This window comes from Pipistrellus kuhlii, unplaced genomic scaffold (assembly GCF_014108245.1).
Source record: "Pipistrellus kuhlii isolate mPipKuh1 unplaced genomic scaffold, mPipKuh1.p scaffold_m20_p_4, whole genome shotgun sequence".
Taxonomy (NCBI): domain Eukaryota; kingdom Metazoa; phylum Chordata; class Mammalia; order Chiroptera; family Vespertilionidae; genus Pipistrellus; species Pipistrellus kuhlii.
The window spans coordinates 39,152,084-39,178,712 of record NW_023425540.1 but is presented as its reverse complement, the minus strand read 5'-3'; the positions used below and the strand labels follow the sequence as shown (position 1 = coordinate 39,178,712).

General features: G+C 43.5%; 1 protein-coding gene and 1 pseudogene across 4 annotated transcripts in view; one reads left to right on the top strand and one right to left on the bottom strand.

Annotated features, from left to right (window-relative positions):
* Positions 1–234: 234 nt before the first annotated feature.
* RASGRF2 (Ras protein specific guanine nucleotide releasing factor 2) overlaps positions 235–26,629 on the bottom strand; it is a 180,983-nt gene continuing 154,588 nt past the window's right edge. For all 4 annotated transcript variants that reach the window (XM_045571672.1, XM_036409182.2, XM_045571673.1 and 1 more), the window contains exons 19-27: positions 21,490–21,602; positions 16,955–17,015; positions 16,608–16,711; positions 14,323–14,407; positions 10,859–11,056; positions 9,516–9,595; positions 7,583–7,700; positions 6,938–7,006; positions 235–4,702 (exon numbers count right to left, since the gene is read on the bottom strand). In XM_045571672.1, coding sequence (XP_045427628.1) covers positions 4,610–4,702; positions 6,938–7,006; positions 7,583–7,700; positions 9,516–9,595; positions 10,859–11,056; positions 14,323–14,407; positions 16,608–16,711; positions 16,955–17,015; positions 21,490–21,602 — 921 coding nt within the window. In that variant the 3' untranslated portion in view covers positions 235–4,609. The remainder of the gene's footprint in view (positions 4,703–6,937; positions 7,007–7,582; positions 7,701–9,515; positions 9,596–10,858; positions 11,057–14,322; positions 14,408–16,607; positions 16,712–16,954; positions 17,016–21,489; positions 21,603–26,629) is intronic.
* Positions 25,533–26,248, top strand: LOC118702802 (annotated as a pseudogene).

The following is a 26,629-nucleotide window of genomic DNA, read 5'->3' as shown; positions in this document are numbered from 1 at the left end:
TGCTGCCCCTGAATCCAGTTGGAACCTGGATATAGCAGGACCCAGAACCGACTGGCAGGCAAGGATGGCCAAGGAAAGAAGTGAAGGGAACCAGGCTTCCTGAATCCCCACCTGCCCGATTGCTCATTTCTCCCCTAAGCTTTAGAAGTAAAACATTTCTGAAGGAGCTCATTGCTATGAAGAAGACCCTGTGGAAAAATACAAAAAAGAATAAAAGAGACGAGTGAGCCATCGGAGAATTCAAGAAAGGCGAAGTTTAATTTGCATATAGGCATAGCCCATACCTTGCACGGCAAGCGATGGCCAAAACACAAATCCCTCTGTCGGCATCACAAGTCAGTAGATTTCCAAAGTAACTGGACACAAACAATATGCTTCTCAAAGTAACACAAGGGTCTGTCCCTTACACGCACACACACACACACACACACACACACACACACAGAAATACATTTAAATCTTCTTCTTCAAGAGAGAGGAGGATGGTAATCATGTGACCTCACATTTGGACAGCACTTTATACAGTTTACAGACTAACCCATTTTGTCCTCATGACAGCCCAGTGAGGTAGGCAGCACATAAACGACTATTTACTTCATTTGTAGGCGAGAAAACAGGCTCAGAGAGGTTTCAGCACTGGCCTGAGGTTCCCCAGCTGAGGATGTGGAGTGGGGTCTGGGACTCGGCTCTGGGAAGCCTCATCCAGTGATCTGTCATAACTGCCTTTGTAGGGGAAAGAGAAACGGGTGAGTAAAGGACAGTGGTTCAGCATGTGAAGTGGGATTATTATTTTCCTTGAGCAGATGAGACCAGGTACAATCAACCTTAATGTTAAAGTCATGCTGTGTGGCAGCCCCGATAACGAATTTTCGGAATTATTCATGTATTCATAACTACAACAAAATGGTTGTTTTCTACTTTCTGTTTATCTGTGCCCTGCCTTAATATTGTGTCACTAACTGAAATGAAGATATGTCACTAGGTCAGATTTCATTGACTCGAGTCTTATTACCAGGATTCACACAGTAGCATCTGTAATCAACTCAGTATTTAAACTTACAGTCTGTTGTCTTACCGAAAAGAAAAGGGCTCTTACTCATTTATTTCTTCTGGGTGTGCACATTAACCTGGTTCTATTCTTTAGCCATAAATAGTAGTTATCATTTTATTCCATTTCAATAGTAGTCAAAATGATCAACTCTACAGGTTGGATTTTAAAAATAATCTTATACTTTACAATGAAGGGAAATATTTTTTTCAGAAAAAAAAACACAAAACACCCTCAAACTTTAAAAAGAAATGCTAAATAAAACCTTTTCTTTTAAAATAGAAGTTAATTTTATTGAGAATAACCCCTCTTCCTGCATTACTCTTTTTAGTTGAGAATTTAAAAGTGGCCCAATCATTGCTGACGGAAAGTCTTGTCTCATGTAATACGGGAGGGGGGGGGGGGCGGGAAGAGATGTGGTCCATCATCACACACACTAACTGAAATGTAAGGAATGTTTCTCTCTCAAGTTACTCAGTTCTTATGAGTTTCCTTTGTTTTTAAGTAGTCCTTTAAGACGTACTGAAATTTAACAAACAGTAATTGGGACTTTGGGTGAGAGCCCCTTGAAACTATCACAACAGTAGTTTAAAATTCCCCTCTCTGTCCCTTCAGAGAAACACTAAGGAAAAGTGACAACATTCTACCGCATGCCTGAGTCTGTCACATAATATTTTGGCCTAAGGAAGAGATTTGTCCCTGTAGCAAAACTAGATGTCTTAGTCAATGACCAATGGAATCCCCTAAAAGCTGCAAGATAACTTCATTGAGAGTATGAAATGTGGGTGTTCATCTGCAAGCATGAAATTGAACTTTACTTCTGACTTTCTGGGCTAATTTTGCAATAATAAAAGTATTTGCTACTTTGTTGCTAGAGGCTGACTTCCCATCTCCTCTTAGAAATGGGTCTCACATAATGGAATATAGGCAGAGGCAGCCAAGAGCGAAGGCTCCGACAATACTCACGGAGCTTGCAAAGCAGAAGAGGATAGGTGCTGTAACAATCGGAGGAAACACCACAAGTTGCTCTTGGGGATTTTAAATGTGACTAAATTGAGGCTTTTGAAATGTGCGCTCCTATTCCCACTGGCTCAGAAATGGTCAGGTCATGAAAAGGAACTCCCTTGGAGGCGGGGTTCCCCCCACCTCCAGCAAGGCTTCAGGAAGCTGCAGGAACTTGGAAAGCTCAATAAAATGCTAAAGGTCAGCATAGCAACTGACAGTGCCCATTGCTGACCACTGGAGGCGCGCCAACATTCTGCAGGAAATAAACATGAAAGCTTTACTATTTGAAGAAAACCTGCCTGCCAAAAGCCGGGGAGAGTTTAGAAATGTCTCTATCTCCTATTTTTCTTTAATAAGAATGGCTGCAGTGGCTCTGGAACATGTGAGTCAGAGAAATACAGCTCCAAACTTCCAGGGAAAGCACACACAGGACCACCGCCTTCCCCTGGAAGACTTTGGGGACTCCGAGGCAAACCGGAAGGCATTAACATTTCTAGGAGTTATTTTTGCCTGAAAGTTCTGTGTGTGGTCCTTTCACTGATTGTCCTGTTTTCACTCATCTTCCAAGATTGTTTTTGAGTCAAGAAAGTTAACCTTTACTTTCTTTTCTTATGCAAGTCTTTGAGGTGCTTGGTGCAATTGACATATTAGTTTCAAGCCCTCAGTCTCTGAACACTGAGAAATAAATTGCAAGTTATGCACTGTTAGGATCCGAACAACCCATGCTTTTTATCATGCATCAAGATGCTTCAACCTCTTAATTGAAACTAAAGAGAACAAACAAGCAACTTTCTGTAAAAAAAAAAAAAAAAAGAAGAAGAAAGTATTCATAAGTAGCCCTCCTTGGGTTTAGTGCTACACTGTTGGCTAATGTGAGCTACTGAAAATATTTTTGGAGTGGTCTTCAAATATTATAAATATTTTCTTTTACTTACTTGATATTTTGATACATAGTTATGTACAGAGATGGCCCTTACCATGCAGGGAAAATCTACATTCTCCATCTCCATGGTACTTTATCAAAGCCGGGCCCTTCCACCAGGTTTTACGAGCCAGCCATGTGAATGTTAGTCAGCTGCTAGCTCTAACAACATAATTAAAGTGCGAAGAAAGAGGGAAAATAGCCAGGCAGATCAGTGTTGTTCATTGTCAGCATTGATACACTTCATGGCTCGAAGTGAAAATATCAGGTGCAAACAGGCTCAGACAACAATAACTGAATGTTGTTGTCGTTTTTCTTTTCCTTCTTTTAAAGCAGAGGTCTCCCTGAGAAGAGGAGAGGGAAGTAAACATGGAGAGAGCCCCATTTCTTCAACAACTGGCAATCCCGGGACCAGCAAGGTCCCTTTCCCCTCACAGAATAGCAGTACGAACCCCAGCAGTTGGTATTCTGATATAACAGTTGTTGAGTGGTTTTCCATATACATACAATATTTCCACTCAAAAGTATAAAAATTTAAAAACAAAGAGGGTAGGGGAAGAACTGTCTACCAAGGGCACGTGGAAGTGTGGGTTTTAAAAAGAAATTCCCACTAACCAGCTTTTAAAACTATACAACCCGTCTCCATAATGAGCCTAGAAAATGGTTTGTGTACATCAGAAAGGATTCCCCACATTGCTGTAAGGGGGAAGGAAGCAAACAAGCACAACAGTGTGCAAAGATTTGTAAGCGCTACCCCGTTTCACTTAGCCTTGCAACCCACTCTTCCCCACGGCACCCGGTGGCCTCTGTCTTTCTCCACAGTTTTGCCGGTGAGGTGTGCGGCACCTTTTGCAAACTCTGCACGTCCCCCTCCAAGGGTGTTGGCTTCTCTGGCACCACAGCCTCAGGGAGAAGCCCCACCCACCCCACGAAGCCACTGGCTGGAATCCTCTGGGGCACAGCCTGCTGAGTTTCTAGTTAAAGAAATGTTATGTACAAATGCACTTGACTTCATCGTATCTTTCGTCTCCTGTCCCCAAAGACTGAAAAGGCAGTTTCAGAACATGCCCTGACTCCTCCATGCACTGACAACCGTGCACATGCTGTAGACAGAAGTTGCTGACGCCAGCCCATCCCTCCACAGGAAGCCTGGGCTTTTCTGGAAGCTTGTGACAAAGGAGATGTAACAGAAGCAGTGAAGGCCCAGGAGAAGATGGGTAGGTGTGCCCAGGCCGGTAAAGTGCCAGAGAATCATCACAGGCCTTGTCCAGGAATCCTCATCCCCAAGATTGAACTTGGGGCACAGTTTGAAATGTACCTTCTTACCTGTGTCATTAAAATGGCTACCACATCTCCCATCGTACATTCTCTTTCTGCGGAATGTGCCACCAACCTTTACCAAATATCCTTCTTTTCACCTTCCCACCCAAGTCTGAAGCATCTGTCTTTGACCCCAAACAGCTGGGCTTCTCTCACTGGAGACCGAATCCAGTTACGTTCCTTCTTCCATGGACAAAGGAGACCTGTTTTGGTCTCCGTCCTGTCCTCATGGTACAGTGGGAGGCATGGCATGCACAGTTCTGTCTGTTCCCCCTTCTATGAAAATTCCCCGGGCCCAGGGCAAGGCCAAATCTTCAAGCAGGGAGCCGAGGTTCAATTTTTAGTGACAGCTCGTACAGTGTATCTTCATCTATGATGAGGGCTTTGTCAAGCAAGTACTGAGTGACCTGAGGAAAAAAGGCAAATCCTCGCTGTTAGTTCCTTTAGGACACCGGTATGTTGCATTTTTCTTAATCGAATCTGACAGTTCAACATATTCTTTTAAACATTAAAAAATTTACATAACTAAAAATTACTAATATATCCTCAATGTAAAAAAATAAAAACAATGAAAGGATTAGCCAAAGAACATATAGGCATAACCCGCAGACACAGATAGTAGTATGGTGATGGCCAGAGGGAAGGGAAGTGGGGGCTGAGTGGAGGTGGGCAAAGGGAGGAGAAATGAGAACATATGTAATATTGCCAATAATAATAATAATAATAATAATGAAACTAAACATCTCTAGTGTTCTCCCAATTCGCTGGGCTCTTCCCTCAAGAGGCACCCTTGTTATCATTTGGTTTGTATTCTGCTTGAATTTTGACTTTTTAAAAAAAAAATACATTTTATTGATTTTGTACAGAGAGGAAAGGAGAGAGATAGATAGTTAGAAACATCAATGAGAGAGAGTCTTCGATCAGCTGCCTCTTGCACACCCCCTACTGGGGATATGCCCGCAAAAAAGGCACATGCCCTTGACTGGAATCGAACCCACGACCTTTCAGTTCCCAAGCCGACGCTCTATCCATTGAGCCAAACCAGTTTCGGCGAATTTTGACTTTTTAAACAATTGCCTTTTGTCATGCAGAAGTTTTTTAATTTGATGCGGTAAAATTTATCAAACTTGTCTTTTACAGCTTTGCATTCAGTGATTAAGGAAGTCTTTCAAATCTAAAGATTATAAATATTTTCTCCTCTATTTTGTTAAAATCATTTAATGTTGCTTTTTCTTTTTAGGTAATAAAATCATCAGGGATTTATTTTTATGAATAATATATAAGATGGAGAGGCAAAATTCCTCATTTACTGGATGGTCAAGTTTTTTCCAGTTCTTAAAAAAAGCCTCCTTTATACCATCCTAGAGGCCGGCCCTCGCAGCCCTGAAGTTCATCTGGAAGGTCGTCTGGAAGTCGTTCTGCTGTTCAGCTGTTCGGTCAATTTGCATATTACACTTTTATTATTATAGATTAGATTTTCGTTTAGATAAAATATGCATCTAGACTTTTATCCTGCTTCATTTAATTTGTATTCCTATACCTGTATAATCCTTTTTTTTAAGATAATCCTTTTTAAAATATCCTCACCTGATTTTTAGAGAGTGGAAGAAATCGGGAATTGACCTGCAATCCAGGTGCATACCCTTGACTGGGAATCAAACAGGAGAGCCTTTGGTCCTCAGTTAACACTCCAACCACTAAGCACACCAGCCAGGGCCCATATAATCCTATTTTATGCACTACAATTTAGGACATGTGTCTGAATCTGGTAAGGAAAGCTCTCCCTTACTCTTATTTAAAAAAAAAAAAAAATCTTGTCTGTTCTTTGCCTATCTAAGCTTCTTTATTAGTTTTAGGATAAGTTTGTCAAGTTCCAAAAAATAGTAAGGAAAACTGGCTGTAAGTTATATTCTGTACTACCTTCTCAATGTTTCTGTAAAGTTAAAACTATTCTAAAAAACAATAACACTTAAAAATGTAAAGAAGGAAGGAAGGAAGGAAGGAAGGAAGGAAGGAAGGAAGGAAGGAAGGAAGGAAGGAAGGAAGGAGGAAAAAAATGGAAGGGAGGGAGGGAGGGAGGGGAAGGATGGAGGGAGGGAAGGAGGGAAGGAGGGAGGGAGGAAGGAAGGCTGGACAGTTGAGGCTGGGATGGAGAGAAGAAAGGGTAAAAGAGGTATATGATGTGAGAGGAATCTTGAAAGATGAGTAGAGACTACATAACGCAAGACTTTTTGGACATAGCAAGGTCTTTTTCTTTCTTTATCCTAAGAGCAATGGGAAACCAGTAAAATAGTTTATGAAAGTTGAAGACATATTCCATTTTGTGTTTCAAAGTGTTCTGTCCAGCTGTAACTTGTAAAATGGGTTTTGCATTCTAAAGTGAATACAAATAGATCAGGTAACAGATTATTAGTAGCTTGGACCAGGGGTGGTGGTGATGTAAACAGATTCAAGAGAAATATTAGGATGCAAAATCAATAGAATTTGATGCTAAATTGGTGTCTTTTGCCTTATATTATTAATTTTCTTTTACATCCAACTTGCCAAAGATTTGTCTATTTTATTGGTCGTTTCTGTGAGACAGCTTTTGGTATTATTGATCAACCAAAATAATTTTTTATTTAATAAAGAAACAATATTACCTTTGGCTGATGCTCTATTCGATAGGATGTCTGCTGGAACTGGCGTATCTCTCTGACGATGTGTGATATCTGACAAAGAAACAACAACAGAAGCAAAAAGGAAGTATTTCCTTGTGTGCAGCACATTCTTCTGGGAGCCTAGCCTAGAGTAGTCACTTCCTCAGTGAGGTATCTGGAGCTCTGCCTGATCATTCCCTATGCACAGGGCTTTCTTGCCTTTCAATGAGCTATAGGAAATGCTAACAGCAAGGAAATACTGAATTCACAATCAGGGAAGCAGCTGGCACTGAGTGGCTCGGCTCCGGAGAGGCAAGCTCTGGATGCTTTTGTCCATGTGCTCCTTGCTGTTAAGGCTGGTGCTCAGAACCTTGTTGTTGAGCAAGAAGCATTCAGCATCTGTCTATCACTGGCCAGTCTTAGACAGCCACCCCAGGAGCTTTATTCCCCACCCCCTTTGCTCAGATTGCAAGTTGAAGTGGCTCAGATGAAAACCTCCTCAGTTGGCCAACATCAAGTGTTAGACCCAGTGTCCACCACCCCATCCACCTCGAGATTAAAAAGCAAGCAGTGGCTTTCATGACGTAGCCTCTTCTCCATAAGCTAGTGAAGTTATTAAAATGGGCGGATGAGGACATTATCACCTACCATTCTCATTTTGGAGAAATTGACAAGGCCTTCCTCAGTGAAGTTTGGTGTTCCTTCTTCAATAAATGCCAGGTCTGTCAGGTACATCCCCAGATAAGGAACGGCGGGGGGGTTACAACTGCAAGACCAAGAGGAGCCGTTCCCATGCTCATTCACACACATGTCGGTTTCCCTCCCCAGTTAAACAGGAAGCAACTATGCTGCTTCATCCTGAAGAATGAAGTCCTCTAATTCCATTTTCAAAAGCACACTTATGATATACAGAGTACTTTTTTTATTGTGATGAAAAATATATAACATACAATTTCTCATCTTGTTTTTCAATTATAGTTCACATTCAATATTATCCTGTATTAGTTTCAGGTGTACAACATAGTGGTTAGACAATCATATTGATATGCAGAGTTTTAAATACATCTTCTCATAATAGAATATAACACAAATGACAGCCCACGCTTTACTATGTGTTTGAGACAATGACATGTTCAAACAACAGGATAGCTCATAGACAAATACAGAATATTTGCTAACCATGCTTGTTGGCAGTATTTGTTTACAGTACTGTAAATTGGCTACACTCCTCTGAGGGGTAAATGCAGGTAGGGAGTCTCTAATCCCTTACCTCGTTAAAGTGCCAACACTCAACCTTAAAGAACAGGGTGGAAAAATCACTGGGATTAGAGGTTATAAACTGGTTTTCTGTTTTAGTTAGTATTTAAATCCACAGATGTAATTAATGTTATGACTGCACACTAAAGCGAGACCCTGTTTGTTTTTTTTAGGAGGGTTACACTGGGTCTTCTCAGAGTCTAGAGCTGAGAACATGGGCCTTTGATCCAGAGAGAAGTGAGTTTGAGTCCTAGCTTGACCACCGACTAAGTGATGCTGTCCTAACGCTCTGAACTAGTTTCCTCATCTATAAAATGGAGACAATAAAACGTATGTCTCTAGTTAGTTGTGAGGCCTAAAAAAAACACAGCAAGCACTTAGCATGGATTCTGTAACTTAATAACTATTCAATGAATAGTTATTGTTCTATTGTTGTTGTTGTTGTTGTTATCACTAGGAGTCTTTCTTTTACCTCTGGCATCACAGGACCTATGTGCAGATAGTGAGAAAACCAGCTGTAGAAGATTTATCCTATTCTATCCTATCCTATCCTATCCTATCCTATCCTATCCTATCCTTCTCCTTTTTATTCTCTTTACTAGATACCCAATGCACGAGGATTTGTGCAGAATGGGCCTTCCTTACCCTGGCTGCCAGCACAGCCTTTGCTCTGGCCCAGAGCCACCTTTCTGCCTTCGTTCCACCAGGAGCCACCTTTCCACCTTCCCATGCTGCCCAGAGGCCTGAAGCAGCTGCAGTAGTGTGAAATGCCTGCTATCCACCCCTGGCCTCGGGACACCTGCATATGCAAATAAACCACAATCTTTGTTGGGTTAATTTGCATAATCACTCCTGATTGGCTGGTGGGCATAGTGAATGTATGGTCAATATGCATCTTTTATTAGTGTAGATTCTTTTTCTTTCCTTCTCTCAAGAGTGAAAGATCCAGCAATAAAAGGCCAAAAATAGATAACAATAGTTAATAGATACTGGGATATTTAAATTTTAAAAATCACAGGGTATCATTGCACTTAGCTTAAGAAATATTCAATCAAATTTTTTATAGTAAATCATGGTTTGATTTACTGTGGTGACATTTTTCTTCTTGTTGGAATACTCTGCATACTGTGAGTATACCTATATGACACTATATGGACAGTATTCTAAGTAAAAAGGAAAATCAGAAAAATATGTAATGATGGAAATAGTTTCTTATTTGTTTTTCTTTACAAAGCAAAGTAGGAGGTAGGCCTCTATGTGAACACTATGTAAATTATTTAAATATATTTATAAATTATGGATAATTTAATAAAGATATACATACTTTTTAAGGGTTTCTCTAAGATTTTTAAATCTTCCTTCAGATGAAACAGTCTTCTGAAGTTTGTCCATTAGAGCTTTTGTCTAGAAAGAAACAAATGTCTTAGTATATCATGAAATACTACTATGGTTTGATAAGAATTACCAAAAGATGCTTAGTTCTCTTCCACAATAGCAGATTTCTGTGATGGAATATAATTTTCAAAGTATTGAGATGAGGTATTATATTTAAATTTGATATGTGTGTGTGGGGGGCAAACATGTGGAAAAGAAAAACTGACTATACCATTCAGTCAAAAATAGAAGAAAATGTTTAGAAAGTAAAAATAGCAATGCATGAGACACTCTGGGTCTTAAAGGACTGAAAGGCACATGTTGAATAGAGACTTTTAAAGGTGAAGTCTCATGTCAGGGAGTTTCATGATGAATCTCTTTGAGTGTTGATTTCCAAATCATCGAAGTAGATATTGGTTGTTTGGTTATTGACCTATCAATATCCTCTACTCCAAATCCCCCCCCCCCTTTTTTTTGATGTGGTCATCTTCATCAACTTGTTAGAAAAATACAATTGATATATACCAAGAGATGGAATTGTTGTTGACATTGATCTGGACTTTCATGGCACATGGGAGGAAAAGAGGGTGGCCCTTGGGGATGATCACACACACTTGGGAACACTCGCATCCAGGCAGCTTGGCTGCGAAAAGCACTAGGAATGCCCGGCTCGAGGCTCCTCAGACTACCCTGTCCCATAAGCCTGGAGGGGCTCTCCCAACTCCGGCCAACACCCACGGAGAAGGCCAGGAGGAAAAGCCCGGGGAAACTGTGACTGAAGTTATCTGAATGAAAATGACAGCATGCGCATGCTGAGAAAATTAATAAAGCTCTGTATCTGTACATCTTAGTCATCATGCCGGAACTTTACATTCACTACATGAGTAACAGAAAGAGATGAATGTTGAGGCCCCTCATCCCTGGTGTTTGGCCCTAAGGCATTTGCACCCTTACTTTGAGGGAGAGAGGATGTTCACTCAACCTCATTTGAGATCAGTGTGCCCTCTCTAAGTAATTGAGGAAAAAACTCCTGTCAACCACATGGTTTGAGGTTATCCCCAAGCAAGTCATAATGAACATTTTGGGTTGTATTTTCTTTTCTGAATGAACCATTTATAAGTGCACTGAGTGGAATCAATTAAGTGGTAAGAACACAGTAATTACCCACATTGGCACCTTTCTTTGGCAACTGAGCTGCTCGTTTCAGTTAATTTTTTCCTAATTAGTAATATTTATCTTGGCTCAGGTCTCCCAGCCTCTCTGCAGCAGGATGTGTCGCACGCTGATGCTCACCTGCTTGGACACCTTGGCCCAGGTTTTCTTCAGCCGGTAGATGGCGGTCCTGTTTAAGGCCGAGGTGATCTCCAGCATGCCGTTGTAGTTGTGCAGACATCGGCAAATGTCTGCCACCGCCACCCACTTCTCAATGGCGTTGGCACGAGAGCTGATATCTGCGTAATTCATGATCTGGGAGGCCACCAGGTTACTCATCTGAGACAACGGGAAAGCCAAAAGAGGCGGCTAAGAGCCAAAGGAATGCATTCAGGCCACATACTCGAGTTACCTGCAGAAATGTCAGGAAAGCAGGGTACCAAGGAACATGGAGACCATAGTCCAGCTTTAGACAACTTTCTGGTGTGACTGAAGTCTATACCAATACTAACAAACTAATGAGCACCTGTTCATCCTCAGAGGGAAGAGAGGCAGGGCTTAGAATCAGCTTGTTGGGGGAAGAGGTGACTTAGCTCATCAGTAATTTTGATGAAGGAGCCATTTTCAACAGTTATTGAGGAAATGGAATAGAATGAGCTAACCCCTGAGGAATGGCAACCTCTCACTTCTTGGGGGCTCTCAACATGCTCCTTGCCCCTTTCGGTATGGAATATTCACTCTAGGAATCCTCAGTTGTCACAGAAGAAGAAAACAAATCAAATAGTTTCTAACCTGATAAACTCTCAAACCAGAAACACTTCAGTGAAAATGGAAGAGAGAATATTTTCTCCTTCCTATCTTCTTGAATTTTTTCCCCACCAGCAGAAAAAGGACCTATAGTTTCAAGGCTAAGCACTGTAATACTTTTAATAAAAGCCAAGAGAAAAAAGAAATAACTTAAGAAGCTCAATACAGAATATGGAAAGGAAAAGGGAAGAATAGGATTGATTGCTAAAAAGAGAATATGGGGTCTAATTTTGTATCTGTAGTAAAGGCCCGATGCATGAAAATGTGTGCGAGAGTAGGCCTTCCTTCCCCCGGCTGCCAGCACCCGCTTCCCTCTGGCACCCGGGACCCGGGCTTCCCTCCTCCGGCTGCCAGCAGGCACCTGGGACACGGGCTGGGTTTCCTCCAGCCTAGCTTCATCAGGAAGGATGTCCAGAATGACATCCGGAAGACGTCTAGCATATTACCCTTTTATTATTATAGATACTAAATCTGATGGGTACAGGCATTCTTTGATAATTTTGTAACCACTTAAGATCTTTCTTTTAATTTTTTTTTTTTTTGAGATTTTGAGGGAACATTTGTGAAAGCTGGGGATAATGGCAAAAAAAAAAAAAAAAAAAAAAAACCACAAACTTAGGGCTTAGGATAGATATAGTGCCTCAGAATTATCAATATGCATATTTATTAAAAATTTATTTTATATTGAGTACCTACTATGAGCCAGGCATTTTTTTAGGAGCTGGAAACAGAAAGACATAAATTAGCACCCCTGACCTTAAAGCACTGAGTCTAGCTAGATGGGAAGGTGAGGGGGTGGGCAGACATAAACAGCAAATGCCACACAGTGAAATGCAAAGCCAAGTCCTCACGGGGTGGGGAGTGTGGTTGAGAGCATAGAGGCTCATGGGACATCTAGCCTAGAACAGAGGAGGCTTTTGGAATGAGGTTGTGGCTGAACTGAGTCCTAAAGGATCAGAGGGAGTTAGCCACTGCTTTCCACCAATGTATTGTAGAAGAGCATTTTGCACAGGACAGAGATGGAAGGCATGGTGCAAGGGAGGATCTGGCAGCCCTCTGAGGAGCCCAGGAGTCATGAGAGACAAGGATGACAGGTGAACAGGGCTCTTGTAGGCCAGGATGAGCAGCTGAACCATATCTGGAAGGTGAGGGATAGCCACTTACAGAGTTTTGTCTAAGAAATCAGTATAATTAAATTGGCCTTTCAGAGAAGTGATTCCTGTGTGAGGAGTGGGTGGGAGGGCAGTGAGGCAGCAGGGGATAGAGAGTTAGAGCTCCTGGGGAGAAAGGATGAAAGGCCAAGTCAAGGTGATGGCAGTGGGAAGGAGAGGACAGGCGCCGAGACCTATGTAGACTTAGTGTTCACTGATACGTTGGGGATGGTGGTGGGGATGGGCAAGGGAGAAGAAGGAGTCAAGGAGGATCTTTAGATTCTGTCCTTGGTCGAGTGGGTGGATGGCAAGGCCATCATGTGAGACTGAGAACAAAGAATAAGATGCAGAAACTGGAGGTGCTAACAATAAATTCATTTGCAAACTGAGAGCACAAGCAGTGGCGATGTGGGTATGGAGCTTGGGACTGAACCCCATTTGAGTGTCCATTGTACCCCAAGTGTGTGTGCGGCACAGGCGGCGGAGGTTGGTTTTCCACTCCAGAGGCTCTGCTTCCAGAGTGGCCCAGGGGGGCCATGCGTCTGTCTTTTACTTGGCTCGGGTCTCCCAGCCTCTCTGCAGCAGGATGTGTCGCACGCTGATGCTCACCTGCTTGGACACCTTGGCCCAGGTTTTCTTCAGTGGCTCTGATGCTCATTGTGTGTTAACGTTCACTTGGCCTGTAACTACTCTGCAGGCACTCTGTGCAAAAGCACTGTCTTGCCGAAACCAGTTTGGCTCAGTGATAGAGCATCGGTCTGCGGACTGAAAGGTCCCAGGTTTGATTCCTGTCAGGGGCATGTATTACGTTGGTTGTGGGCATATCCCCAGTAGGGGGTGTGCAAGAGGCAGCTGGTCAATGTTTCTCTCTCATTGATGTTTCTAACTCTCTATTTCTCTACCTTCCTCTCTGAAAAAAAATCAATTTAAAACAAAACAAAACAAAACAAAACAAAAACACTGTCTTGGGAATCTACACTGCTGATTTGTATTTTGATTCCAGATGACCTGTTAATTTACCTGGTAGTCTTTTTTTCTTTTTCTTTTACTGTAACTGCAAAGAGGACCTTCCTTTTCCCCTGGGAAGCCCTGAAGACACTCCAACATCTGTGGTTCTAATTTGGGACTGAAACCATTAGAACAGGACAAATGAGGAGTCAATGGGTATAAAGCAACTCCATCTTACCGCTGAGAAAAGGGAGGTAGACCAGCTGCTGGTCACAGCAGAACCACAATCTTTCTCAAAGAGGTCCCTTCCAAGCCTGGAATGCATTCAGTCATGATGAGAGAGGGTGCACCAACCCCACCTGCCTGTCACCAACACCACCAGGGACCAGTGGCCCATGTGCTGTTCACTCTGTCAGAAGCGGTTGATCTATGAGGTAGTAATGATTATGATGAAAATAATTACCCCAGCCTATACATTATTGAGCACTTACCAGACTCGAGCACCATCAGAAGTAAACCACTTGCACCTGGAAGTTTACTGAAAATCCTGACATCACTGTGAGCTCTTAGGAGAGCTAAGTGTGTCTTTAACATCCCATCCATCCCATGAGGGTAGCTCTGTTTTAGGAAAAGAATCTTAAGGCCCTGGTCTTCCTCTTCCTGTAACATGCCCGAGGTTTTCTGTTCATGGTTACTCACATCATTAAAGTGCTTGCTGGTTTTCATAATGTAAGGTGTTCTTTCATTTTTATCCAGCTTCATCCAGCCCTGCCCAAGAAACTCTCTGGAAGTTCAAAGCAAAATATAAAACCAAGTAAGCTTTTAAAAATGGTCAATTATTGGTGTGCATAATTATTAATATGATATATATTAAACGTGACATTGCCCAACACCTGCTGCTGCTGACTCTCTCAAATGAATTTTAGCTCAACTCTAGCATTTCACAATGTCATGCAAAAAAGAAAGAGATTTTCCAGTTTCCAGCTTTCTCTGGAACTTTGTCCCTGTTAGGATCATTATAAAGGCTTCTCTAAAGTTGGAAAACAATGACCAACACAGAAGAATAAAGAGGTTAAATACTAACTCAGAAACCAAGACTATTTTCCTTGGATTGGCTTGTTAAAAAAAAAAAAAATGTAAGCCTTGGCAGAAGGTCCAAAAAAATCAATCACTACCAAAAATGTTAATCAAGACCAGCCTGTTCTCCTCCACTTTGCTCTGCTGCCTCCAGAAGAATATGATTCCATGGGCAGGACATTCCTTTGTTCTCCCAGAAGCCCAGAACAGAACACCCTGAGGAGGGCTGAGTAAACAAACACGATACAGCCCATTCATGTGGTGAAGGCAGTCACAGCTGGGAGCTCAGCCTGGTGGAAGGCCTGTCTTCCAAATAACATTCCTGCTCTTTCACTTCACCTTTGAGCAGGCCACCAGTTCACAGTAAGTGACCATCAAGGTAGAACATACAGGAATTATTTTATACTAGAAGCCTGGCGCATGACATTCATGCACTAGGCAAGGGGGGGGGGGGGTGTCCCTCAGCCCGGCCTGCACCCTTTTACAGTCTGGCAGCCCTCGAGTGATGTCCAACTGATGGCTTAGGCCCGCTCCCACAGAAAGTGGATCTAAGGTGCAGTCAGACATCCTTAGTGCTGCTGCAGAAACAGGAAAGGCTCCCTCCACCAGCCGCTGTGCTCACCAGCCATCAAGCAGGCTTGTGTCTGAGCAGTGCTCCCCCTATGGGAGAGCACTGTCCACCAAGGGGCAGCTCCTGCATTGAGTGTCTGCCCCTGATGATTAGTGTGCTTCATAGCAACTAGTCGTCATGCCGTTCAGTCGATTTTCATATTACCCTTTTATTATATAGCATAGTCATTACAGAGAATAACTAGAAATAAAATCACTCTGACATATTCTTAACCCAGAAATGCTGACTGAGTGTCTGGGCCAGTTCTTTGTGGTGGTACTATTGGTGGTTCTGCTCCCATCCTGCAAGGCTGTTGGACAAAAGGTGTGCCAGTTCCGTGGATGGAAATAACTGGTAGATGTTCACACTAGCACAAAGGGGCAGAGGTGAGAGGTGGGGAGGGTCCCAGAAAGAAACCACACCAAGGTTTGGGCTTCCCTCTTTCTCCTCCTCCACAGAGGTCATGCTCATCTCCTTCTGAATCCTCACTGCACTGGAGGGTTGTGAGGAGGAGGGGGAAGAAGCACTGTGGTTCCTAACACATGTCTTCAGATAGACATTGGGTAGGGCCAATGGGCCACATTTCGATTTTTTTTTTTTTTTTCATGTTCATGGGTGGGTCTAGGAGTGCTGGAAGAGGGATAGGGAAAGAAGATAAATGACATAAAAGTCTGCAGGGGCAGCCTCTGTCCCTGCCTCATGTCTTCCTAACAGAGCTGTGGATCTGACCCTCTAACCACCCCTCGCCAATCCACCCTGACAGGCCTGACCTTCCATCCTCACGGATGTCCTCTTCTCTCTGTACGACATGTTCATATCTCTTGCCCAGCCCCTCCTTTACCTTCTATTTAGTTCTTTGTTCAGAGAGAACATCTGCCAACAGTTGACATTTGTCCAAGCAAAGGCCTTGTTTATGGGCTACCAAATATGACAGCCAGGAGCGGGGGCTTAAAGAGACCCCCTCACTCTACACGAGAAATCAAAAGGCTGTGTGAGGAGACCATGGTGTCAAAGCTCAGCAATACTTGTTGACTTATGCAAGTGGGTAGCAAAATTTAGAGAATTTACGTTCTATGCTTGTTGTCATACATAGAGAAAAACAGTGTGACCATCTTGAGAGTCCCCCCTAGTTCCACATCAACATTTCCAATATGAACAGGAACCAAAAGACATTCCGTGGGACCTTAGCACTTTAAGGTTAAGACACACCGCGGCACACACATGTGCCTTGGGGATAATTCAGCGCTAAGGCGCTTTCCTGACTGAGAGGGCCCGGGGCTGCCGGGGCGGCACTCACTCGTAGGGAATGCTTCTGAAAACGATGTGGTCCAGGAGGGTGATCTGCTCAGCCAGCTCCATGGCTGGCAAGGTCTCAAAGCACTCGGCCTTCGGACAGTCCGTCTGCAAGATATGGAGGAAGAGGGGCGTGAGACACACCCCAGAGAGGCTCCGGTGTGCTCCGTCAGCTGCCGAAGCACAAAGTCCATCAAAGACTCTAGCGAAGAAGACCATTCCCATCATGGACCAGTTCCCAAGCCCCACGCACATTCGGTTCCCCTCCCAGAGCCTCACAGAGGGAACACGTGGCCAGGCACACTGCTGGCCTTTGGGAGGTGGCCTGCGCAAGACCCTGGGGGCACTTACCAGTTGAATTATATCCTCTAATTTTAGGTGAATGTCATCTTGATCATCTTGTGAAAGAGCTCTAAAAAATAAAAACAAAAAGTTCCCCCGTGAAAAGGAAGTAGGCATGGCAGGAATGAAACAGCAAAGCGTTACGGTGTTGCCTGGGTGAAGAGTCAGAGGGTTTAGGGCTGTGTGGCTGGGCTGCCAGCTGCAGGCAGCGGGGCCCTGAGCTGGAGACAGGAGGCTAAGGAAACAGATAAACACACATGTTAAAGGCACAGGGTTGTTCAGAGAGCTGACTTGTTACTTAGGAGGCTATAAGGAAAACACCACTATCAAAGTGAACCTGGGGATGGCTCGGGCCTCCTGCAATACTCCATCCAGAGGGAGGGAGTGCCCCACCTGTGATCCTCTGTCCCCTAAACCTGACCTCTTCCTGCCGAGGTGGAAAGCACAGAGCCACTCCCTCCCCATTCACGTGTAGCTCAGGGACTTCCTCCATGGCAAACATCTGAACATGAGCAGGTGAACTCGCCCCCACTTCCCAGATGGACTTCCCTGAGATTTGGCGCCGTGTCTCCACACATGCCATTCAGCTCTCGATTAAATTCTTTTTTGATAAGTGATTTGAACAGATGAATAAATACAGCCATTAATTATCACTGAAGTGGGTGCTGGTTTCACAGTGGGAGGGATACGTCCTGTCCCTCACAAGTTCAGCGTCCAGAATTATACTGATTATGTAACTTACCATCTGAGCCAAGCATTTTAAGTCTTCCAAAATGAAGGCAGAGTCACATATTAAAAGTATTAAAATAGCCGAAACTGGTTTGGCTCAGTGGATAGAGTGTCGGACTGCGGACTGGAAGGTCCCGGGTTTGATTCCGGTCAAGGGCATGTACCTTGGTTGAGGGCACATCCCCAGTAGGTGTGCAAGAGGCAGCTGGTTGATGTTTCTCTCTCATGGATGTTTCTAACTCTCTATCCCTCTCAATTCCTCTCTGTGTAAAATCAATAAAAAATATATCTTTAAAAAAAAAGTATTAAAATATTTAAATAGTCTCAAAGCACGTAGCCTGCCCGAGGGAGGAAACTGATTTCAAAAGAAACAATATTGTGAAGTTCTGCTGTGTTTTGAATTGATTAAAGCAAAACTACCATCCTCCAAAATAAAATATCAACAGAGATGGGTTGTTCTATGTGCACAGCATGCCAGGTATGTGCTAAGCATTTGACATGCCAAACTATCTCATGTGTCATAAAGTAAGCGTTATCATTTCCATTTTACTGATGAGGAAACAGAAGCTCAAAGAAATTGACTAAGCAGGCCAGGGTTCGGTCCAATTGTGCTCTCCTGTTACTTGCGTTTGTGTAATCAGGCTTACAGGAGGCACCTCTTTAAGGTCCAGCACAGAACACACTCAATTCCCTTTCCTCATCTTCCTCCTCTGTTACAAACGCTTTTGACTCTTTATCAGGGAGCAGAATCCTTGTAGATCATAGGAGGGGTGGTCTCCTTGTCAGCAATTATCCATGGCATTTGTGATCAGAAGGAAATAGTCCTCATAGGGTAAAGGACAGATATAGGTGAGGGGGAAAAACAAGTACACACGACTCTCTCTCCAAAGACTATTAAATCACACAGAAGGCCGACACATAGGAAATAAAAGTGATTGTTTTCTAGAGTGTATGCCATTCTTTCCACTGTAGGCTAGTTTTCTGGAAAGAGATCGGTGGCCACATAACTATGTGTACCCAAGGAAAAAACATTTTCTATGAGGATGGACTATATTCTTCCTTTCCAAAGAAATGGTCAAGAAATTCGTTAGCTTCTATCAAATGTTCCTCTCCTCACTGATCTTGCCCTAATGTTCCGAGATACATTCTGGTCCTATTAAGTCAGTTAACATTTTCTCTCTTCCTGGAGCCTACTGATGCTTCTGGGGGCGTTGTGAGGTTTTGGGGGTCACCTTTTTATAACTTGAGCCCATTGCACTTGACATTCCAAGAAGTCAGTCGTGGTTTCTTTTTCTTTGGCGGCTTTAGTTGTCTACAAAAAGCTCCACACTGCAGCGGCCAGCTAGTCGGACAATGTTGGAGGGGTGGTGTTTTAGAAATACAAAATTCTTGCCGAAACCAGTTTGGCTCAGTGGTAGAGCGTTGGTCTGTAGACTGTAAAGGTCCCAGGTTCGATTCTGGCCAAGGGCATGTACATTGGTTGCGGGCACATCCTCGGTAGGGGGTGTGCAGGAGGCAGCTGGTCGATGTTTCTCTCTCATTGACATTTCTAGCTATCTCTCTCCCTTCCTCTCTGCAAAAAATCAATAAAATATATTTTAAATAGAATTACAAAATTCTTGAGCAAAGGTTTTTATTCACAGACAGGGCAACAAGCTGCCTATGCCAGTGAAGCTTAAAGTAACCCCTGTGTGACTGTGTGAGGCAGGGTGGCTCATCACAGCAATTTTCACTTTGCTTTATTCATGTAATATATGTTTAAATACATGTTCCATGCTTATGTATCCCTGAGTGCTCACGAGGGCTACATTTCACTACATGGTATGTTTTTATTTCTCATACTTATGACTCAGATCCACTAGGAGGGATATTCACAAAATGTGTCCCTTCAGATGTGAAGTCTCCTCTAGTTCTGATCCAGTTCCAAGAGAGGCTGAATTTGCTTCTAGTCTCCTGACTATCCCAAAGCTTTAACGAACACCCCAGGATCCTGGGTTTCGCTCACATTTATGGGTCAGTATGACCAGTTTAATATCTGTGCATTTAAAAACACCAGATGGAAATGGAACCCAAGTTCCATGCCCGGAAAATGTTTCCTTCAATGGTAGAAATCCGGTAAGCTTCAAAACAGCACTAGGAGCAATGGGCCTGGGACCACACTCTCTGGGCTGCTGGCATGCTGCTGCCACCGCAGGCTGTGTTCACAGCTCAGCCTGCGCAGACCCTGCTTCTCCTCACAGTGTGAATGTTCCATCTCCTATTGTTTCCGTTCTGGGACCTGCCAGACCGTCTCCTTCCTATGCTTCCCTAAGTATGGCCTTCCCTAAGTATGGCCTCCAGGCTTCTGTGAGCCCCTTGGCATTCTTTAGTTTGTAGCCACCTAACTCCAATCTCTGCTCCATCTTCATGTACATCTTCTCTGCATCTTTGTCTACACATGGCCATCTTCTTATGTCATATTGGACTAGGGCAGTAGTCAGCAAACCCATTAGTCAACAGAGCCAAATATCAACAGTACAACGATTGAAATTTCTTTTGAGAGCCAATTTTTTAAACTTAAACTTCTTCTAGTGCCACTTCTTTAAAATAGACTCGCCCAGGGGCCATGGTATTTTGTGGAAGAGCCACACTCAAGGGGCCAAAGAGCTGCATGGGGCTCGTGAGCCGCAGTTTGCCGACCACTGGACTAGGGGCCCACCTGACTCCAGTATGACCTCATCTTCACTAATCACATCTGCAATGGCCTTACTTCCAAATAAGTAAGACTTCAGTATATTTTGGGGGAGGAGGGATATAATTCAACCCATGACAACTCCTAGATCAGAGAAGGCTGGCTATGAGATCTTGAGCTAATGGGGCTAAGAATGCCTTGTGGGCCCATTGTTGAAACATTACGAACCCAAATCTGTCAATGCCACATCACGGAGGGACTCTGAACAACCTGGTGGGCTGAGTGAAAATGGGCTCCACTCCACACATAAGCATTCTTATTACAAAGAACCAGGAGAGCAGAGCTGGGGATGGGGGGGGGTGGGAGGGGGGAGAGGAGAGGGATTCTTTCCAAAGGTTGCAAGTGAAGAGGGAGCTAGAAGTCGGAGCATGGAAGGAGCACCAGGCAGGGCAGACAGATGCTGTTGACTTCTCACCTCCCAGCAGAGACAGACCACAGAGCCGTGCAGGAGGTGGAAACTGAAATGTCTGCACAAAGCCCCTGGTGTCTGGCCCCTGCAGAGAGCGTGGACTAGGAAAAAAATCCACCATTAGTTCAAGAAGCTGTAAGACAGCTTGTTACCTGCTTGGTTCAAGCCTTTATGACATGGAAGTGTGGGTTCAGATTTATAGAACCTACATGATGTGGAAATCCCAGCCTGAGACATTGATAGTAAAATTGGTCTAGGACCAGTGAACCGAGCCGAGCAAATGCATGACTCTGCTGGGTGGCACATCCACAGCCAGCTGCAGGAGGCTTCTGCTGAAACGCTGCCACCTGCTCATACACACAAGCGAGGACAGAAACCAGAGCCGATGCCTGCTGGGCTCGCAGGGGAGGATCCTCAAGCCTTCCCCCTTCACTTCGGTTCCACAGTAAACCGCTGTCTGCCCACACAAACAGGAACGGTCACACTCCACACAACCTATGTGGCTCAGCCCGAAGTCTTCCCGACATAGCAGGAAAACGAAGAGGACAGGTAATCCCCACCCCCTTGAGAGCAGAATCCCTGCTGCCCCCAGTGTCTGGTTGTGTAGGATCTCATCTCCTATGACACAGCACAAATCGACCAACGTAATTAATAGGCACCTGCAATTGCCTTTACCTCAGGATATTGGCTGCAGCTTTCCTTTCTTGGGGAAGAAGGTCTGGGTCTCGCAAAACGTCTTCTAGCAAATTTAGGACGTTCATCTTTAGTTCATTGTCGAGTTCAAAATCCTACAAAATAAAATGGATATTTTTACATTTCCATTTTGAAGGGTTTCGCTCCGTGATACGTGATACCATTCCTCATGATAAGTTCTCTGGAGCTATGTGTGGGAAACAAAATGTATGGATCTTAGACTTCCCTTAGAGGTCCTGACTTCCTGGTTTGGGACGGGGCTCTGTTGTTGTTATTTCTAACAGGCTTTCCAGGGATGGGAATTCCTCAAAGAGATATGTGCTTCTCTTGCCTGGAGCACTGTGCCTTCTCTCCACATTCATCTTTCAAGTCTAGGGAGTGATGTCATTTTCCCCAGAAGCCTTCTTTAGTTGACCCAGAGGGTAAAGAGCTTTGCCCTGCCCAGCCACTGTGACTCAGTGGTTGAGCATTGGTCTATGAACCAGGAGTCATGGTTTAATTCCCTGTCAGAGCAGATGCCTGGGTTGCGGCCTCATTCCCCAGTGTGGGGCGTGCAAGAAGCAGCCAATCAATGATTCTCTCTCTTCATTGATGTTTCTATCTCTCTTCCTCTCCTTTCCTCTATGAAATTAATAAAAGTATTTTTTAAAAAACTAATTGCAATCACTTTAATTAAGAAAAACATACTTTTGTTATATTTAGTAAATTAAGGGCAAAAAAGTTCATAATTTCAAAAAATGAAGACAGTGCCAAAGTCTAACCTAATTTAAATTGAATGTTTTTGCACCTCAGTTTGGTGAGAACCGCATGATACATTTTTCTCGATATTTTACTTTCCCTGTTTGACCATCAGTACCATTTCTTCTGGAGCTACGGGGGCCCAGGGCAATACAGATGTTAACACCCCTTACCAATCATAGAACTTCAAATACGCTTTCCTACAATTTCACCTGTATTGTCCAGAAGATTGTTGGTTGTTGATTTTCCTTTTAAAATGTATGCAAGAAGAGAGTAATGCCTTGGCTGTTGTTTTTTGTTCCACCCTTTCCTTCATTTTAACAGTTAATGATTTCACCTACTCCAATCTGTGTGCACTACCAAAGATTTCTCAGCCATCAAGAGTCTTTTTCTTAATGAATAGTTGATATTTACTAGTGAGATGATCAAATCCTTTTGTAGTAATGTTAGGTCCCTAATGATATAAATAATCTGATGATCATAAATAGGTTAGTGTGAAGGACTTCAGGCCAGTGCTGGACCTTGTTGAAGGCTAATTAGTGGTTTAATCAACAAGCATCATGAATCACCTATTGCTGGGCTTTACAAAGGGACCCATTCTGAGACCCTAGAAAGGTGAATTGTGTGAAAGGTCTTGTTTTGAAAAACAGAATATAATTTTATTATTTAACCCCTGGGAAGACTAGCCTGAGAGAGCCCTTTGAAAACTTGGTCACATCTGCCCAAACATTCTTTGGAGTCTGACAAATGGTTACAGGTGAATATTCGCACTGCCGCCGGTGTAGGTAATGTAAGCAGATTATCTGACGATGGCTGAGTCTAAAATATAAAAGTTCTCACTCATAATTTCCCCTTACATTTGCACAGGTTTTTACCATGTTCAAAGTGAATTCCTGCATATGATTTCAGTTCTTTCTCAGCTGGTCCAGGGACAGACAAGGCTGGAGCCATGATCTGGTTTCAGCAGGGGCCACTGGGCTGAGAGAAGAGGGGTAAGGAGGGGGTGGCTCAGACCAGGAACATGAGTCTGCCTTCAGGCCCTGGTAGGAGTGCTTTACACCTGCACTTCTCAAACTGTCATGTGGCCACAAATCACCGCAGATTCTGGCACAGCAGGTCTGGAATGGGGATTGAGATCCCACTTTTCTAAGGAGCCCCTGAGTGATGCGATCACCCTCGGAGTAGCAAGACTTTGCCTTAAAAAAAAAAAAAATCACGCAAAACACTCTTCTAAAACGGATTTTAAAAATATGAATCATCTGATGTACTACCTAGCAAGTAAAATTTCTTTTTTGAACCCATGCATGTAAATTGCAAAATTGGCCATTTAAAAGTCCCAGTCAAAAACATATTAACTACTACCCACTAAAATGAAGTCTGAAGCAGCTAAAAGTCACTTGCACTATTTAAATCATAGATAGGTTATTCATAATAAATCTTCCTGACAGCCATTTTGTAATTATCTAGAATCTAATTTTTGGCTGTATTTCCCTAGGCCCTGAAGCAGGAAACGAGACTATTGGGCGGTAGGAAATGGCATGGGCAGCACTCAGGACATTCACTAGATGGCGCTCTTGGGCCGTCTGACTATAGTATCTGGCTTTGGGCATCGCCTTGGAATTGGATCTGGCAGCTGGTGCACAGGGAGCAGGGTCCTGTGTAGGAAAGCTGCCTGCTGAAACTCATCTCACACAGTTTCATGCTCCAGGTGAGTGAACCCTATGGCACCCCGAGGACCCGAGGCATTCACTGAAGTTATCACAGCAACAGCTTATTTAGGGTGGTTTTTGTTTTCCAATTCATGAAGCAGGGATAAGGAGACAGAAGATTAGAGAAAAACAAAACAACCCATCTTACTTTCAAAGGTGAAGAGACCAGAACATGTGAGACTTTGACATTTAAATCTCTAAAAAGGATACTAGACTCTAGCTCGTTTGTTCTATTATTCCTGAGCACCTCAATGCATGAGGCTTTAGGGGAGAAGCGGAGAGGGAACAGAAGTCTGGGCAGATGGGCAGAGGACAGAAATATTAACCCATGAAACCCAAGGAGAGGGGCTTGTGGAGGAGCCATCCAAATGCAGGTGAGTGCTTGGTAGTGCCTGACTGGGGCACAGGAGAGAGGCTGGGCCTGGAAATGTAGGTCTGAACCCTGCCAGGAGGGGACAGCCCGAGCAAGTGTCCAGGACTAGGGAGTGGCACACAGCAAAGGCTTGGGAACACATCACCGATGGATGGTGCCATAATCCTCCTCAAGAGATACGTATTGTGAGGTGAAGGTATTTTACCAAGATCTTACTGAGGCTACTCAAACACTTGACTCCATGATCAGAAAGCCAGTATTTCCTCTAGGTTAGGGAGCAATGCCTGGAGCAGTTATCATAACCAAGACAGTGAGAATTTGCCACATACTAAGTGGTACTTTAATAACTTCATTCTCTAATTTAACCCCCAGTCACAGCAAAGTTACCATCATTATTATTCCCATGTAATATGCAAGGAAGTCAAGGCATAACGAATCTTAGTATCGTGATCAAAGTCACACAGGTAGCAGGTGGCAGACCCAGGACTCAAGTCCAGGCAGTGTTGGCTGAAGCCTGAGGTCTTTAACTGCTACACCACACAGACTCTGCAGAAAAAGTGGGTATCAGTGAGTCAGTGCTGGTGGGGTTGGGCTTCAAGACATAACACAGTAGCTGGTTACCATGCCAAGTCGGGAACTGTTTCCCACCTATACTAGCAGCTATTTGAGATAGAGATGTTGAGATTTGGGTCTATATTAACAAGATGAGATCACACAACAGAAAAAAAAAATCTGTGAGTCAATACATCAGATTCTCCAGCACTTTAAAATGAATCCCTGTTGATAGCTTAGACATCATGGAAATTACATTCATTCTTTCAGGAGAGCAGGGTGATCGTTAGTAATATACTGCGTATGGCCAAGGGAATTCTAGGACTCTGGGAAATCAGATTCAATAAACACAGTTTGAGGGTAAAGAGAATTATGAGAGTAATTTTCTCACTGTAATCAGTACAATGTATTTCCTAACAATGGCCAGGATTTTTTAAAGGAAAAGTAGAAATACTGCAGAGTGGAGTAAAACCACATAAATCATTTTAAAACGTGGAGCAAAGGGCTCATAAAGAAGGGCTTTAGGAGGCGTTAGGCTCAAACATAAGGGGTTTGACATAATGATTTTCAGAAAAATGAAAAGCACACTACTGTTTTCTGTCTTGTTTGACTAGAGGGGATGAACATTTAATTTAAATTGTGGTGCAGAGAGAGGACCAAGGAACCATGGCTTCTTTGGCTGCTGTTTGCAGTAGTCCCGGGAGGAAAAAGTTTACGTACTTCCTCATGGCTGCTGTCGGCTGCCCAAACCCAGGACCTCGAGCAGTGCTATGGAGAAGTTGTTCACAGTATAAACAGGTAAGCAGCAACGAGGACCTGCCCGTTCCAATAGAAAATCCTTATAAGGAGCCTCTTAAAAAGTGTGTCTTCCCGAAACCGGTTTGGCTCGGTGGATAGAGCGTCAGCCTGCGGCAGTCAAGGGCATGTGCCTTGGTTGTGGGTACATCCCCAGTAGGGACTGTGCAGGAGGCAGCTGATCGATGTTTCTCTCTCATCAATGATTCTGGCTCTCTATCTCTCTCCCTTCCTTTCTGTACAAAATCAATAAAATATATATATATATATTTTAAAGTGTGTCTTGTGTGGAAAACGTGTCGATTATTAGAATGTACAGCTTTCTAATGTACAGCTTTCTAATGAACAGCTTTTGTCCCAGTTTATTTCTCCATTTACTGGAGAGGCACATAACAGGTCTCTGTGGGAAGGAACGAAAAGAAATCACAAAAGCTATTAAGAGAGCACAAATAATGGGATTTATGCCAGTTACATACAAGGATCCTGCATATCTCAAAGACCCTAAAATTTGTAACATCAAATATTGGGAGTAAATTATGTGAAGTTATCATCAATAAACTTATTTTAAAATAAATAAATACATAAATAAATAAATTGTGGTGTACATGTAGGTTATACTAGTATCTGGGGCCATTTTATTAACTGAGAAACCGGACCGAGATGCCCAGTGATCATCCCAAGATCTATGCAAATGAACCCTGACAGCATAGGGAGGCCCTCCATGGGATCCCTCATTTTAATAAACCGGAGGTAACAAGCCTCCTTACCAGAGTGGTTTTCAGCTCTTTTAAGGAGGTGAATCTATTCAGAACTTTAACATTGTAACCCCCTCCCAGGGGAGGCCTGCTGGCTACCAGCTGTCAAGGGAGACCCTGCTCTGCACCTGTGGGCCTTGCCCACCCACCACCAACGCCAGCCTGCTGACCTTCTTGCCACCTCTGGGCAACCTGTATCC